Raw genomic sequence first — 16,404 nt, forward strand, 5'->3', positions numbered from 1 at the left:
TTTCCGCCAAGTACCCCGATGTGCACATCATCTTTTTCGACACTACAGTAGCCTACTTCCAAGCGCCACGGATTCACCGACACAATCAGCCCTTGCTATGTCCTTGGTCTTAACCGCCTCATCCATGGGACCCATGCTCCCGCTTGTATGACCCACACATCACATGATCAAGGCAAGATTGGTCGAGCTGTACCTGCACTGAGCTTTTTGAAAAAGAAAATTGTCAAATTGTCGAATTGTGAAATTTTTGTGGTTCTTGGTATGTTGTAATCTTTGTATCAATAAAAGGCAATACATAAGGATCTTTCCCCTACCTAATTCTGATTATGGGTCCGATTTCTGCTCGTGAACATGCAACAATTTATTGTATTTGATTTTGATGGTTTTTGTTAAAAATTAAAGCGCTCCATTTTTTTAAAACATCTTTAAAGCTCACTGTTGTGAAATTGCTAGCTTTATTTTTTTTTTGTGAAATTGTAAATTGTACAAGGATTAATAAATAAATATTAAAATCTATCCTACACTAAGGTTATTACTAAGGTTGCAAAGCCTAAGTGTTTTTATCAAAAATTAAATTGGGGTATCCATGAAAAAATTAATTAATATACAAAGAGGGAATATGTACCCACAAAAAAAAAAACTTAATGATATTACGTAGCCCTTATTAATTAAGGAACGGTTTTTCATGTATTTTAGTTATAGAGATTACTGGATGGGTCCTAGTTTTGATTGGTTGAAAAATATGTTTTTTTTAAAAGCACTGCGTCCCTTAAGTAAGGTATTCATCACATCATTCTTATAAGTAATAAGAATCAGAAATTGCAGTCCCTGAATTTAAACAGTTCACATTTTTCTGCTCGCCTCGGACGCCTGATTTTCCTTTCCGCCAAATAACGACGCCTCTTGATCAAGGTACGGCAACGTGCAGAAGGCCCGCTTAAGTTCAGCGCGTTTGTATATGTATATTTTTTGAGCATTTACGTTGCTATTTTAGGTAATTTCATAAAATTTTCCGTATGATGGAGAATGAGATCTGCGCAGAGTAGGAATCTGTTTTTTTTTTTCTCTTGATCACAGTTTTACAGGTTCCGTAATCTGATTTGTGGTTTTGACAAGTGATATTTAGTTTTCTTTTCGAGCTTTCAGAGAAAAATCGTAGATTTCAGGTTAGATCCCACTGAAGCTATCCTTTATCATCCAGTGATTCTCATTGGTTGCAAAACAATTAGTGTACTGTGATGGCAACTCGTTTTTTGCACCATAACCCAAGTCGTTGACTCCTGGCCTTCAAGGTTTGGGATGCTTCTTAGAGGCTGACTCAGTTTTATATCAGATGCTGATGGATTCAGGAGGCATAGATCACGTCTACTTTAGCTAGCATGGATTTGTTGTTTTCATTTCTCATGCTTTGTCACTCTGATGCATGTGCCATAATTGTACAGGGTGCATATGGACCGTTGGGACCCCTGTTTGATAAAGGGACAAGGCCATTGAGTCTATAGCACAAGCAAGGATGCCCTAGGAGAGTAGGTGCATGCGTGTGATAGGAGATTAGGAGTCCCTAGGGGAGAATAGGTGCACCCATGTGATGGGAAATTTCACCAAGGATGACATACTAAGATCAAACAGAGCAGGCTTCGGACTTGAGATCTGGACAAATTTCAGTGTGGATGTTGCTGTGGCCTGCTGCATGTTCAGAGCCTATACACTGCTGGGGCTGGGAATGTCAAAAGAGCAAAAAGCACCCCCCCTCCCCGGGCCCCTGCCCCCCACGCGCTCCTCTTCTTCTTGTTGGGGTCCCCTATAGCAGGCTAACAGGGGGATCAACTGTAGGGGAAGGGGAAAAGAGAAGGAAAGGTGGGGTTGGGGCGGGGGCCGGGGGTTGTTGAATTCCTTATGAAAGGTACCTTGTTCCCCCTGTTTTTTGTTCAGCCCTGATTCTAAGCTTAGATGAGATTTGGGCCGTCATTTGGTGTGCAATTTACAAGGGGATCAGCACTTTTATTCAAGATCGACTATTAAACTGTTAGAACCCTAAACCCTAGCATGCAGCCTTCCTTGCCAAGCTCATGGAGAAAAGACTCAAAATAGTAAATGTGTTATTAGAATAGTCTAGCATGGCATTAGTTGAATGAACCACCCAATCTCTATATATCAATTAACGTCCAGACACCCTATTTGTGAACAGACAGGTTACTTTCTTAACTCATGTGGAAGACTACATGGTTCTATAAACTTAAGAGGAGCTTCATTATCTGCCAGATTTTCCTTGTCGCCCAATTTTTTGAAAAAATGACATGAAAGATGGGATCTTTCTAGTAGTTTTATTTTCTAAGCAACCTCACCTATCTTTCTAAGTTTTGTGAAAGGACCACCCTCACAGAGTCATGTCCTTTCAGTGTCTTTGGTAGCCTTGTAATAAAATCCATGGGAATATTCTCCCATCTGCCATGCGGGATCTCCAAAGGACTTAGTAGACCGCCTATCTTAAGACTGTCACATGCACTTTGCATTGTAGTGCATGGTGACAAGCTGGCTCATCATCATTAGTGCAACATTGTACAGTATTAGTTCCTTTCAGGATGATATTTGTCGTACGCCGTGACCCCATTGTAATCCTCAGTCCAGGATAAGTCATGCATGAGCCACGTAGGTCATTCTCAAGCATAGCAAGTCAGTCAGTTAGTCCATGTCACCGCTTCTCTGGTAGACGTCAAAAATGATGTCATGATTGAATACATGTGGAAGGGCTCCATGGAAGGATTGGTATCCTGGTGTGAGTTCTTGGCATGATTTATGAACTCATGGAAGGGTGGTAACCCTCGAGAGTGACTCTGGACTCATGGAAGGGTGATTACCCTGGTGAGTACTTTTTGGTCTTGTGTGGACGGCGCCTGTGAACAGGCTAGTTGGATGTACAAGATGTAAGTTGGGAGATTTCATCCACTATGTTTGTGCACCAGCATATGTATGTGAGTTGCACATGCATGGATGACTTGTTTTTGATGCCTGGACATTGTTTGGTATTTTGCCTGTGAATGTCCACGGGCACCGGCGGGGACGCTTGGACAACCCGTGGATACGCTTGTGCACACCTGTTTGGGACTCATATGGTTTCCTTATGTGTTTTGTAGGTGGTAAGTGTGCACACTTAACCCAATTTATTCATTATTTCATGTTACTAAGGTTTATTGGGTGCAGGGTTCACATTCACTTAAAGTGTGGGCGGACACACTTATAATTTTATAAGTGAGGTCACATCAGGGTGGACTATTTTTAATGAACCAAGGTCAAATATGAAAGATGGGCACCCGGGCACTCCTAAAAAGCTCCACGAGTTGCTATTCTGGGTGTGGGAGGGTCAAAGTGGGCAAGCCCTGAGTTGTAGAGTACTCAATTGGAAATCGTGGGCTGTTAGGAGCTGTGTGGGCAGGAAAAACAGCAAGTTTACTCATATGCATGAGCTGCAGGTGGAATACATGCGAAGCACACGGGTTCCAGGGCTGGCTGGCTTCTATTTCTCTCTCTACAGGGCATGTTGACTTCATCTACAGGGCTACAGGCTGATCGATTTGGCTCCAGGAGCTTGTGCATGGCTGTTGGGACTGTTTTTCGGGCTTGGACGGAGTGAGTAGAGCCTCTACAAGAGCTGGCCGATTGTTATAAGGGCCATTATTGGCTGTTTTTACAGGTTTGCAGGAGGTACAGGTTTGCAGGAGGTTTCTCGCGAACGAAACTTGAGCAGACATGTCCCTAGACAAGTACCAAGCCTGGGGGTGTGATCTGGTGGAACTTGTGGGTGGCCAGTGAGCCAAAACCATCTCTGGTTACTGTTTTGTAGGTTTGGGACAGCACTTTGTTAGAGGGTTGGTGACCGCTCTATCAAAGTACAGGAGTGATTGGTGATCACTTTATTGTGGTTGGTGACCGAGGGTGTTCTACAGGAGCGGTTGGTGATCGCTCAACTTTGGTTGGTGACCGAGGGTGTTGCAACAGGAGGGGTTGGTGACTGCTCGACCTTGGTTGGTGACCGAGGAGTTGCAGGTAATGTGTTTACTTATGTTTCCATAGTTGGATAAATCTGGTGTCGGTGGATGAGTGTGTACTCTCTGGGCACCCACATCTTGTATATAAAAATACTTCTGCTGGTAATAAAGATACCTCGGGGCGGGGGCGGGGGCGGGGGGGGGGGGGGGGGGGCGCTGGCCCACCAACTTCAGTCCCTAGTGTTGTGTCATGTGCAAGTTGGTTTATGTTTGCAGGATGTATATGCTCATGTAATGTTTCACAATGATGGTAATCATGTATATGTTAGAAGTCATCTCTTGTCTATACATATACACCAGGGCCTCTGTTGTGGGTGTGCCCGCCCGTATTGGGTGTTTTCTCATTTTTCCCCACTCTCCATATTTTTTGCCCATTTTCCCTATTTTTCCATGGTTTGGGTGGTTGCCCTATGATAGCAGGATGACCCAGTGGCTGACCGACTCCACTAGTGTGCACGTGTTCACCTTCTGGAGCAGGCCGACTGGATTATACAGGTTGTGGACCTCTCTGATGATGGCCGACTGGATGACACCAGTCGTGAGGCAGTCGGCTGCCTTTAGCACAGGCCGACTGGGTATTTGGGGGCATATAAAATGGCCCCATGGCCCCCATTCCATTTTGTATCATCCGGGATTCTTCTTGTGTATACAACCACTGGTTATAATCCTCCAAAATATCTAGCTTGAAGTCCAATTTCCAATCATTCCTTCATCGGTGTACCTATAATATCATTGGCAACGAGAACGCTCACCACCTACTCACTCAGGAGTCTCTTCAATAGTTCCTAGCTCATAGTACCCGGAAATATAATCACATAAGAAAAATCCAGATGGACTCTCCGTTGAAGATCAGCAAGATCAACCACCAACAAGATCCATATAAAAGAGCCATGGACTCATTTGTTGAAGACCAGCAAGGTCAATCAATCAGATCCATGCCCATGTTCGGAAAACAACTCCAACTCATTGTCCCGTTTTCTTTCTCGACGCACGCGGGGTATCCTGGGCGACCCAGAGCCCGAGCACCGTATGGTCAGCACCCTCTAGGTTCCTTCGCAGGTGACCTAGCGCTTCACTCATAGGCCGCTTCCTTGCTCCCTCATCCACCATACCGGAAGCTCACCATTTTAATCGAACCGAGGTTTGTCAAGACCTCGGTCGACCTTGCCACGCGAGATGTTCTTCATTGACTCTCTATCAGCTGTTACAACCTTTTCACTTAGGTCCTTACGACCTTAATCGACAAGATAGTCAAAATGCTTCCCAGCATTCTGGACATATAATAGTCTTTAAAAAATAGATTTCATATACAAATATAGTTCTAAAGAAAATTCTCATCTTTCCTCATCATTCCACATCCTTTCATATTATTTCTCATCATATCTCATCATTCCACTTCCTTTCACATTATTCCTCATCATTTCTCATCTTTTCACATTTTTCTACATCAATCCATCACATCACATCAATCCATCACATCACATCACATTATTCCTACATCAACTCACATCACATCACATCACATCACATCAATCTATCACATCACATCACATCATTTCTACATCATCATTTCTCATCTTTCCATATTTTTCTACATCAATCCATCACATCACATCACATCATTCCTACATTAACTCACATCTAATCACATCATTTGCACATCAACTCACATCTAATCGCATCATTTCCACATCAACTCACATCCAATCACATCATCCCACATCAATTCACATCCAATCACATCATTTCTATATCAACTCACATCCAGTCACATCATCCCACATCAATTCACATCCAATCACATCATTTCTACATCAATTCACATCCAATCACATCATTTCTACATCAACTCACATCCAATCAGATTATTTCACGTCCATTCACATTCATTCATGTTCATTCATATCATCCATTCACATCCATCTATATCTATTCCGATCCATTCACATCACATCACATCCATTCACATCTATCCACATCACATCACATCCATTTACATCCATTCCGATCCATTCACATCACATCACATCCATTCACATCTATCCACATCACATCCATTCACATCTATCCACATCACATCACATCACATCCATTTACATTCATTCTCATCCATTCATATCACATTCATTCTCATCCATTCATAACCATTCAGATCATAACATATCTATTCACATGCATTCATATCTATCCATATTACATCACATCTATTTACATCTATTCATATTCATTCACATCCACTCACATCCATTCCCATCTCAATTTGAAAGTACAGTTACTCTACTTAGTTACTCTACTTTCGATACTGACGGAACTTTTCTAAGTCTCTACCAATTACTTGGCTTAGTTAAAGGTAACTTTTTTCGATTCCATTAAATCTAAATTTCTGTTGACTTTTTGGATCTTTGATCCTCTCAGGGATTTCAGATTCCGTTTCCAGGGAATTTAGGAATAAATCAGTCATACGTTCATTCAAGTAGCGTGTTTTTGGTCTTTTCTTGGGAAGGCCTTTTCTCGTTCAGAAAGTACTCTAAGATTCTATTTTCCGAGAATCTAGACATGTACGTCAATTTCCAAAAGTTCAATGTATTCAATTTCCTTTTTTTGATTAAGAATTATCCAAGTTTTCTCGATGAATATTTTCACATTCTTTCTCAAATTTCTCAAAACAAGATATACTCAATATTCTTCTTTTTGAATAAAAGATTCATGGGATTTACAAAATCAATTATACCCATATTTGCTAATTCATTTATCTAAATGAATCATTTTCATAATTCTCACGATTCTAGAAAATTTGTGTATACCCATCTTTATTTTTTTGACAATTGAATAATGCTTAAAACTCCTCTTTTTGCATAAAATTTATTTCGCATAAATTTATTCCCATAAAATGATAATACTCATAATTTCACTTTTGATAAAAATACTATTTTGAAATATATTAAAAATTTCTCTTTTAACATTTAAAATGTTTGAATCTAGAATATCATGAGGATTCCTCTTTTTGCATCTAAATCTTTATGCATGAAAATAAATATATCAAAAATTCATCTTTTCTCTTAATTTAATAATTATGCATAAATACTAAAAGTATTTTTCATAAATATGATAAAAATAATTCTTTTAGCATAAAATATCTAAACCTAGAATATGATAGAAATTTCTCTTTTTGCATTTATTAAAAAAATAAGATTTATCTCTTTTCTAAATTTTTTTGTCAAAGCATCGCTGCAATTACTGAAATTGTTCAACTTTCTAAATTGAATTAAAAACTTGTAATGAAAATACGATAGAAACTCCTCTTTTGGACTAAAATTAATTTATGTCTACTTAGCATAATTATAACCATAATTATAAGCTTAATTATGATTAATTTTTTTGATTAAACTAAAATAATCATTTCTCATTCTTGAAAATGTTAGCATAATCCTCTTTCAATTTAGGATGAATTAATATGATTTTTTCATATTATAAACAAGTTTAAAAGAATTAATCATCCTTTTTTCTAGATTAAAAATCATAAAATTAACTATTCTCTTTCTCTAGCTTGTCAAGCTTAGAGTTTGACTTAAGATAAAGAGAATATCAATTAGAATCATCCTTCTACCAAGGATTTAGCCATAAAGATGAACAGCAAGATCTGCTGATGAAGATGCTGCAGCAACATGGGTTGAGGTAGATGCAGGGGGGGCTGAGGTAGGCGCAGCGGAAGCGTGGTGGGCCCATAACCAGGAGGGAGAAGCAGCTCCACGAAAACGAGCTGTATGAGCCTGAACACATACAGGAGTCCGCAGCAGCTACTGGAAAACAGGCCGGAACAGGGCGAACAGCAAGAAAATGGGCGGATAGAAAGTTCAGGCCGGCGGGCCTGTTCAGAATGTGAATAGGCTGGTCCTAAAAGCTGAGCGCAGCTAGGGAGATGGTGGCCTGAAGATATGGCGGGCAACACAGGGCTGCGCTGAATTGAGTGGGACAGCTTGGAGAGAATGGCGAAAGCTCAGAGGAAAAACAGGGAAACCCTAAAACCATGGCTCTGATACCATGTAGAAAATATGAAAGCAAGAGCAGACTAGAAATGAAACAAGAACAAAAATGAAAGACAAAGAGTTACCTTGAGATGAGTGTAGACAAGACACAAGATTGATTGATTATTGATGTGACACCTACAATTTATAGGTGAGAAGTACAAGATTGAGTAGACTCACTTATGGGATAAATGTAGAGGTACCACATGGCACTAGACTCAAGACACAAAGACTCAACTGAAACTAGACTAGAGAAATAGTACACCTAGTGTGCACTTATTTCCAACATAGGTCCTGTCTCAATACTTTGTTCCTCTCACTATGAGAGAGACAGATATGTGGTGCATCCCTGTCATACTGGAATGGTGGTAGATGATCCATGTCTAGGACATGCTGTGAGAACCAATGTGTGACCTGTGCATACCATGATCCTCTGTCTCCTACCTCAGCCAGCTGTCTAGATGCCTCAAAAGCTCTGTATGACAATCTGTCCTGTGACATCTCTCTGAATGTGTCTAGCAAGCATATAGTCTGGAAATATGGCCTCTACCATCATAGGAGGCGCAGCAAACTTTGCTCGGATAATGTCATGAGGTACTGACGGTTTGCTGCGTATCATGCGTGCCATCATGAGGGCCTGTGGTCTCTCTATCTGTGTCCACCAATGGGTAGCAAGGCCTGGCGCCCATACCGCTGCTCCATACATCAGTGCCGGTGTGACTAATGTGTCAAATAGCCACCCCCTTCGTCCAGGGATCCTGAAAAAATGCGCCTGGTGGCACTATCTCTCTACCATAGCCAATGCTGCATATCCTCGTGTCAATCTAGCTCTGGCTGTTGAACCCATGGTGAAGCGTGTGGGTGCTGCAGAGAAGGTAACCCCTAGGTACACGTATGATGTCACCACCTCCGCCTGGCGTCCTGCGAGAGTGAATGCCAGCTGACTCCTGCTCTGTCTCGATGTATGAAAGACCATAACCTTGATTTTTCCAAGGTTCATAGTAAGACCCCTCTGTGTGCAGAAATCATCGAGTGCATGTAGATGCTGCTGTAGACCTCCTGGAGACTCAAACACTAATACAATATCATCAGCATAAAGCATAATATGTATTGAGGTTCCTGCCAGATCAACTCCATCTCCGCCTCCCCGTGTAATGAAGTCAGCCACCTCATCAATGTATAACCCAAATAGCATGGGGGAAAGTGGGCATCCTTGCTTCACACCAATGGTGCTAGCAATAGTCTCGGACATACCTCCTGGGCATCTGACTCTCCCAAAAACCTGCTGATATAATGCATAGATACCCCATGTCATATCTGCTAGTATGCCAAGAGACTGCAGGTGCTGAGAGAGCCTCTCTCATGGTACTGTGTCAAATGCCTTGCTGAGAGAGCCTCTCTCGTGGTACTGTGTCAAATGCCTTGCGAAAATCCACAAAGCAGCAATAGAGCTTTCTCTTCCTCACTCTGGCTTGATCAATCATACATCTCAAAGTGAATACATGGTCAGTGGTAGAGAAAGCTCTCGTGAAGCCTGCCTGCCCTGATGAGCATAAACCTGCTCGCTCAGCATATAAGCTAAGCTCTTGCTCCAACACTGCACCATAGAGTTTGGCCAATACGTTGTCGTGACGTGGATGGTTTCGCTGGGAAAGCGGGGGACTTTTGGCTGTGAGAGTAGCTTCCAAAATCCCAGGAAGGAAACAGAATAGATAGCTCCTCAAGGAGCATAAGACATCACCATTTTTGTTGACATGTACAAGTGCCATTTCACTTCAATTCTCGAAGGTTTGAAATTAGTATCATTCTCCCTTTCTCTTCCTTGGTTACAAGTTCATCATCACACATGCACTCCCAAAATCACACACACAATTACCATCATAATCATAACACACATACTAGCAGAGAACAACCGAGCTCCGGATCAAGAAGTAGAAATCAGCTCAACAACAAATGCACAGCCTATTGGAGCATACCCCAAAGAAACACCAACATACTAATATTGGTGGTAGCTCGAGGCTGGTCATGAGCACCATAGCACGATTGGGAAGGCCGCGACTCCTGGATCTTAATGCTTCAATCACAATTAATATTTCGAGGATGCTTGAGCTCTTTGTACACTCTCTGCACTTGTAGACGACCACCGCCTGCTACAATCGTGTTTGACTCCAGTGTCCTTTTTACAATACTGAGTACGTCATGCAGTGAGCGTTCCATCTCATCCAGCAAATAGTCATTAGCACCGCGAAGGATATTCCAAATAGACAGACAAAGCAGCCTCCACAGCACCACCGCCTCTCTGCCCCCCCCCCCCCCCCCCCCCCCCCCGGCGCAGTATTACCAGCCCCCTCCCGGCGACTTTCACGTGCCCAGTGGCCGCTTCCTTTCCTGCACCACCCCCCCCCCCCCCCCGCGCGGCTCTTCAAAAACCAGGTCGCCCGCTTGTCTTTCACGCCTACTTGCTTCACCCCACAGCCCTCCAAGAACCAGGTCGCAACCTCCTTTTTACCAGCCTTGCGCCTCTGGTTGTCAACCTCGCTTCTCACCAGCCCGGTCCTTCCTCGCCTCTGCACTCTGCCTTGTAGACGACCCCCCCTTCTCACATAACCGCCGGATCTCTGCCGAATCCCCCCCCCACGATGCCTAGCACAAGGCGGCCACTTTTTCTTCTTCGCCAGCTCCCTCGCCAACTTCTAGAGCTCTGCGCTGGCAGCAAAAAAGGCTTCCCATGTGGCCATTCCCAAGTTGGCCACTTGTATTTTTATTATTATTATTTTATTATTATTTTTAAAGCTCAATGATGGCCACACTAAGAGGGCTGGCTGCTCCTTTTACTTCGGGTTAACACGCGGCGCCCATAAGTGCCAGAGCTTCATAGCAGACTCCACACTCCATGCCAGACCGCTTTTCTCATTCGCTGCAGCCAGCGCCAACTTTGCTTTAAACCCAATTTGGCATCCTTTATTCACGACCTCGCCATCTTTGGCAAAAGCATGTAATCATGACCACGACCATTATATACCATAAAAGTTTTCTGCCTCGAATAAGTGTTAATATCAACTCAATCATGATAGGCACGGCTTATGAACATTTCACCATTTCAAAGACCAGTAAAAGCAGTCAAACCCACAAGCATCCAAACCTATGTACAAAGGCACAGGGACTTCTGCTAGCCCCTAAGGTTCACCATAAGCATAAAAACTCCACGATTCACACCACACTCATGTACTGAGGCTTCGAGACCTGGCTCAGCTTCAGCTCGTCTTATTGAACCTCATTTACAATATGAACATACGTACATGGGCATCATATAATGACTCAAGTCATGTCACTTAATCCCATGCATCTGAATTTGTATTTAATGGCCTCACATGCATGGTTTCACACCATAGACGTGCCATGGCACGACATCCACCCCCTCTAAACCTGCACATCCTCTGGTATGTGCCAAATCATCATCAAGATCCACATATATCTGGATGTCGTTTTCATCTTCTACATTATCAGGAAGATCATCCTCTTCCTCTTCAACCATATCCACACTATCACTGTCAAGCCTCTCATCCTGAGTCTCCTGTGAATCAAAAGGATCACTGTCATGCTTTCTTTTAAACATCTTGATTCTTTTGCCTGCCACAAGATTCTTTATCTTTGTTCCATCAAGCTCACACAGGGTATACGTGGCATTTCCATGCACATGCTTGACAATGTAAGGGCCAAACCATCTTTTTGCAAACTTTCTTTGAACAGTGAACTGGTTGTCAAGGCTACTATCATACATTAGGACCCAATCACCTTCTTCAATAGGTTTTGGCCGGAGTCTGTGTCTTCTATCAAATCTTTCTTTATTTTTCAACCTTGCATCTTTCAAACGAGCTTTAGCAAGCTCTACATCTTCAGGCCTCCTTTCCAGCTGCCTTATTCGCAATGCAAGGAGGTCTTCCCTGTTCAATCCTTCCACCCAGGGCAATACATTCCAAGTTGGAACTACTTCTTCAACTGGCATTACTGGCTTCTGTCCATACATTAATTCTGCAGGCATGTATCCTGTCACTGAGCTATGAGTTGTACGGTCAGCCCACAAAGCATATGGTAGCAGCCTTGGCCACTCTCGCATTCTTTCTCTGCATGCCTTAGCCAAAGCTTTAATGATTGGAGGATGTCCTCGCTCACTTTTACCATTGCCCTCAGGGTTGTAAGCACATGTTAGGGACAGTTTGATGCCAATTCTAGAGAAGAATTCCCTTGCTTCTTCAACATCTAGCTCACCCCTATCAGCTGTTATTTTCCCAACACAACCATACCGGCAAATCACATCTTCCAAGAGAAATTTGCATACTGTTTTCGTACTCTTTGTTCTAAGAGCACGCCCCTCTACCTGATTTGTTCTAAGAGCACGCCCCTCTACCTGATTTGTCAAATCTTCTCTTGCAAGTGCTATGTACCGCATCTGCCAAATTCCCAAAGGCATTGTAACTAGATCCACTATCCATTTGTAGTGCATGGCAGGTGGGTAGGTTGGTTGCAAGCCATCACGATGCCGCACATTTGAGTACATTTGACATACCATGCATGTTTCCACATATTGGGAAATATCCTTGTACATTCCTTTCCACCAATATCTTTCCTTTATTTTGGTAAAGGTGGCCCACACACTTCGATGTCCAGCCCAGAGACTCTCATGGAATTCTTTCATGAGCTTCCCTTGAGTCTCTTTATCACATATGACTCTCTGTGTGGCATAGCATTCCTCTGCTTAGGATACTTCCACAGGTACCCATCCTTTAGAAAATACCCATATGCTTTTCTGCGGATCCTCTTAAATTCTGAGTCAGACCAATTTTCCTGTCTTGTAAGAGTACTCAAGTATTGACCAATAAGCAACCAATCTCCTTCATACATTTCCTCAGTAAAAGACTCAAGTGCATTTGATAGGCAAGTATGGTTCCCTTTTGCATATGCAATAGTGTAGAACTTTGTACCTACATCATCAATGTCACTAATCATCCCTTCTTCATCTTCATACCTGGCTCTTGATAGCATATCTGCAACTGGGTTGTCTTTTCCTGCAATATGCTCAAACTCAGGATTTAGTGACTTGATATAGGCAATCCACCTAAGCATAGCGATATCTGGAGTGGTGCAGCTTACAATCATCCCAAGGAGTGGCAAGCAATCAGTTTCCACAAGTACAGATGCCCCAATAAGATATTCTTTTTCACATTTTAGAGCAGTGACTATTCCTCATAACTCTCTCTTGATCTGCGGATATTTTCGTTGTCGAATGCTTAATACCTTTGCTCCAAATCTGATTACATACCTGTGATCATCCTCATCATTTTGCCCTACTGCCCATCCTATCCCAGTAGGACTAGTATCAACTGTAACAATCACAGGCCTGCCACACTCATAATCTGCCTTCCTTAGAGTAGGTGATGATTGAAGCAGATATTTCAGCTTCCGCATAGCTTTAATATGTGCTGCACTCCATAAAAATTTTTGATTTTTCCTCAAAAGTTGATAAAGAGGATCTGCTACATGTGCATAATGCGGGATCCATATAACATAAAAGACACATGCACCAAGAAATCTCCTCAGCTCTGTAACATTAATGCATATCTCTTTCATTCTTTGTATTGCATCTATCTTGGTTGGACAAGGTCGGCGTCCACTAGTACTACAAAGATGTCCCACTATTAGCACTTCACCAACCCCAAACACTGATTTCAGTCCAGATAAAGTAAGATTCACCTCTTCAAGCCTGGATAGAATCATATCACAATCCTTTATATGATTTGCCACAAACTTGCGGCACCCCTTTGAATCCAAATCCCCATCTTTGTCTTTCTCATCACAGCCTTTTATTGGCACATCATCCAGAAAAGGCATAGTTATTTGTGGTATGAAGTCTCGCAAGACTTTATTCATTCCATTCATCATATGCGCCACTGAGTTGGTGGCTCCCTGTGGTAAGGTACACATCCTTACCAATCCCAAAGGAGTTTTCATTGTGGTCAAGTCCCTGCTTTGTATGTCCAGCTGGAACTGATCATATCCCGAATACAGATCACCCATAGAGTATATAGCTTTCCCTGCAAATGCTTCTGCAAACTCATTCACAATCGGACCTGCTCCCACATTCCTGATTGTGACTTTGTTTACAGGTTGCATGTCTTGAATGAAGCGCAATGCTCCATTTTTCTTTGGCACGGTAAACCATCTGTTGGAGTATGGAGCACATGATGGCTCCAAAATTCCCATCCTGATCTTTTCTTTTAGTAATTCCATCAGCTTTGGCAAGAGAGCCTTTGGTACTGGAATCGGCCGCAGGTTCCAGGGCACATGTGGAACAGTGAAGATCACCATCGGCGCTGTTACACTTGGATCAACACAGCCTATCTCATGCGGCTGAAAAGCAAAGGCTTTCCCATGTTTTACAAGCATCTCCTCAAAGCATTCCTTTTCAACTGGCAACAGAAAATCCTTTTCACCAATCTTCAGCTCTTTTAGGGTTTCCTGTGTAAACTTATGCCCAATTTTCTTCGGATCTCTGAGATTCGGTTGCATAGAGGCTTCATCTATCTTCTCCTTGCTTTCTGGTGGCAGGGGCAAGGCAACTGGTTTCACCTTCTTTGCAACCGTTTTATACTTTGTATCAACTCGAGCATCTGTCCCACAATACATACCTTTGCATTCCACTTCTTCAAATTCCTTGATTACATCATACATACCCACTTCTTCAAATTCCTTGATTACATCATACATACCCACAGACGATACTTTCACCATCTCATTCCCACCCTGCAAGCATGAACTTCCCATGACACAAAGCTCACCCATAGTATCCACAAATGACACCTCATCAAGGACACCTGATATAAACTCATCCTTCTCCAAAAGACCACACTGTTCAAAACCTTTTTGTACATTCTGTACATATTGACGCATACCACGCTTCAAATCCTTGCTTTTTACAAAGACCAGTGACCCATAGCTAGAAAATCCCTGAAAATTTCTGAAAAGTTATTTACATTGATTGAGTCCTGCGAGAACTCATTTTCCCTTGTACCATTGGAATCCCGCTTTACAATGGCACCTGGCCAAAATCCCTCATCTCCCTATAGTTCATGAATTCTCTGTTTATCTTTGGGAGTGACTGTGCTCGAAGAGACTCACGGTTCCTTTCATGGTTAATACAAACTGTCAAGAACCGAACAGCTTTCTTGCCATCTTTACTCCTTATTCTTGCATATGCCGAGCCATCATCCAAAACCTTTGTTTCCATCCTCACAGCTGTAATGTAGGGTTGCCCAAGGATGAGGGGATACGATGACATCTCCTGAACAAAGAAGTTCTGATCATCTTTCACATCCCCTATAGTTATCCTTACATTTGGACAGGCTGCATAGAGCTCTCCAGATGAGTTATTAGCTGCTTTAATCATCCACCCATGATCTACATCCATTGGCCACTTACATTTGTTGTAGAGATTTTTAGCCATAAGATTTATTTCAGACCCATGATCAATTAGAGCAACATACGGCTCTTCCAAGTCACCTATCTTGACAAGGGTTTCTGTGGTTGCTCTTGCCCAATGGCTCCTGGAATAATGACTCTTTGTAAGAACTTCTTTTTCATCATCCTCATCCACAAAGCGCACTTGTCGTGCCCCTTCAGCAGAGTGATTACATTCCACCACATTCTCTCTCTCTTCCTTTTGTTGTACCTGTACTCCATGAGTCTTGGAAGTGCTTGCCTCCCCTTGTGATGGAATAGATTCAATTATGGACTGCCTTTTCCTTCGTATAATATCAATTATCTCATCATGGAATTCTTTCTTTGCAATCCCCAAGACTTCCCCTAGTGTAAATTCCACCCTACTGTTTAGAATCCTCTCTTCAAGCACCTTTTTGAGGTCTGTTGCGGCTTCAATATCAGATTGAAGCTTGTAGAGTGGACTTTTCCCTTTACCCTTCTCCTTCTCATGCTTCATTTTTGCTGGCACTTCTTCCATTGATACTTCCTGTGGAGGTTTGCTATGCGGTGGAGGCATATGTGATGGCCCAGGATCCTTCTTTTCACTACCACGAGTGACCCTTTTTGATGGCCCTCCTTCCTCATTTTCCCTCTTACGCTTTTCCTCTACCTGTGCCTCATTATTTTGGCATTTTGCAATGTAGGCATGAACAGATAAAGAATCCACAGGCTCTTCCCAGCCAGTCTCAAGACGTATACAGTCACCTGCCTCATGCAAAGCCTGCTTAGACACCTTCTTTGACGCAATTAGTTCCATTGTTGATGGCCAAAAATCTTCATTCTCATAATCTTCATCA

General features: G+C 42.5%; 2 protein-coding genes across 3 annotated transcripts in view; one reads left to right on the plus strand and one right to left on the minus strand.

The window, feature by feature from the left end:
- Positions 1–747: 747 nt before the first annotated feature.
- The window catches only part of LOC147622889 (uncharacterized), a 58,332-nt gene continuing 42,675 nt past the window's right edge, over positions 748–16,404 (plus strand). Inside the window, exon 1 of one of the 2 annotated variants that reach the window (XR_015269549.1) lies at positions 748–912. The gene's annotated coding sequence lies outside the window, so the exon portion shown is untranslated. The remainder of the gene's footprint in view (positions 913–16,404) is intronic. The other variant, XM_086822505.1, reaches the window with a different exon arrangement.
- Positions 10,903–15,050, minus strand: LOC147622890 (uncharacterized). The gene is made up of 2 exons (XM_086822633.1): positions 14,200–15,050; positions 10,903–10,988 (listed from the first exon to the last, which is right to left on the minus strand). The coding sequence occupies exons 1-2, from the start codon at positions 15,017–15,019 to the stop codon at positions 10,903–10,905; spliced, it is 906 nt and encodes a 301-aa protein (XP_086678759.1). The 5' UTR covers positions 15,020–15,050.

This window comes from Cibotium barometz, chromosome 28 (genome assembly GCF_041138505.1).
Source record: "Cibotium barometz isolate CiBa-2024 chromosome 28, ASM4113850v1, whole genome shotgun sequence".
Lineage (NCBI taxonomy): Eukaryota > Viridiplantae > Streptophyta > Polypodiopsida > Cyatheales > Cibotiaceae > Cibotium > Cibotium barometz.

What these genes read in the sequence shown, in the direction of transcription:
- LOC147622890 (XM_086822633.1), bottom strand. Translation starts at nt 15,019, where the DNA reads ATGCGTCAATATGTACAGAATGTACAAAAAGGTTTTGAACAGTGTGGT. An exon ending in AATCAGGAATGTGGGAGCAG is followed by an intron (nt 10,989 to 14,199) that starts GTCCGATTGTGA and finishes CGCTGGCTGCAG; the next exon opens with CGAATGAGAAAAGCGGTCTG.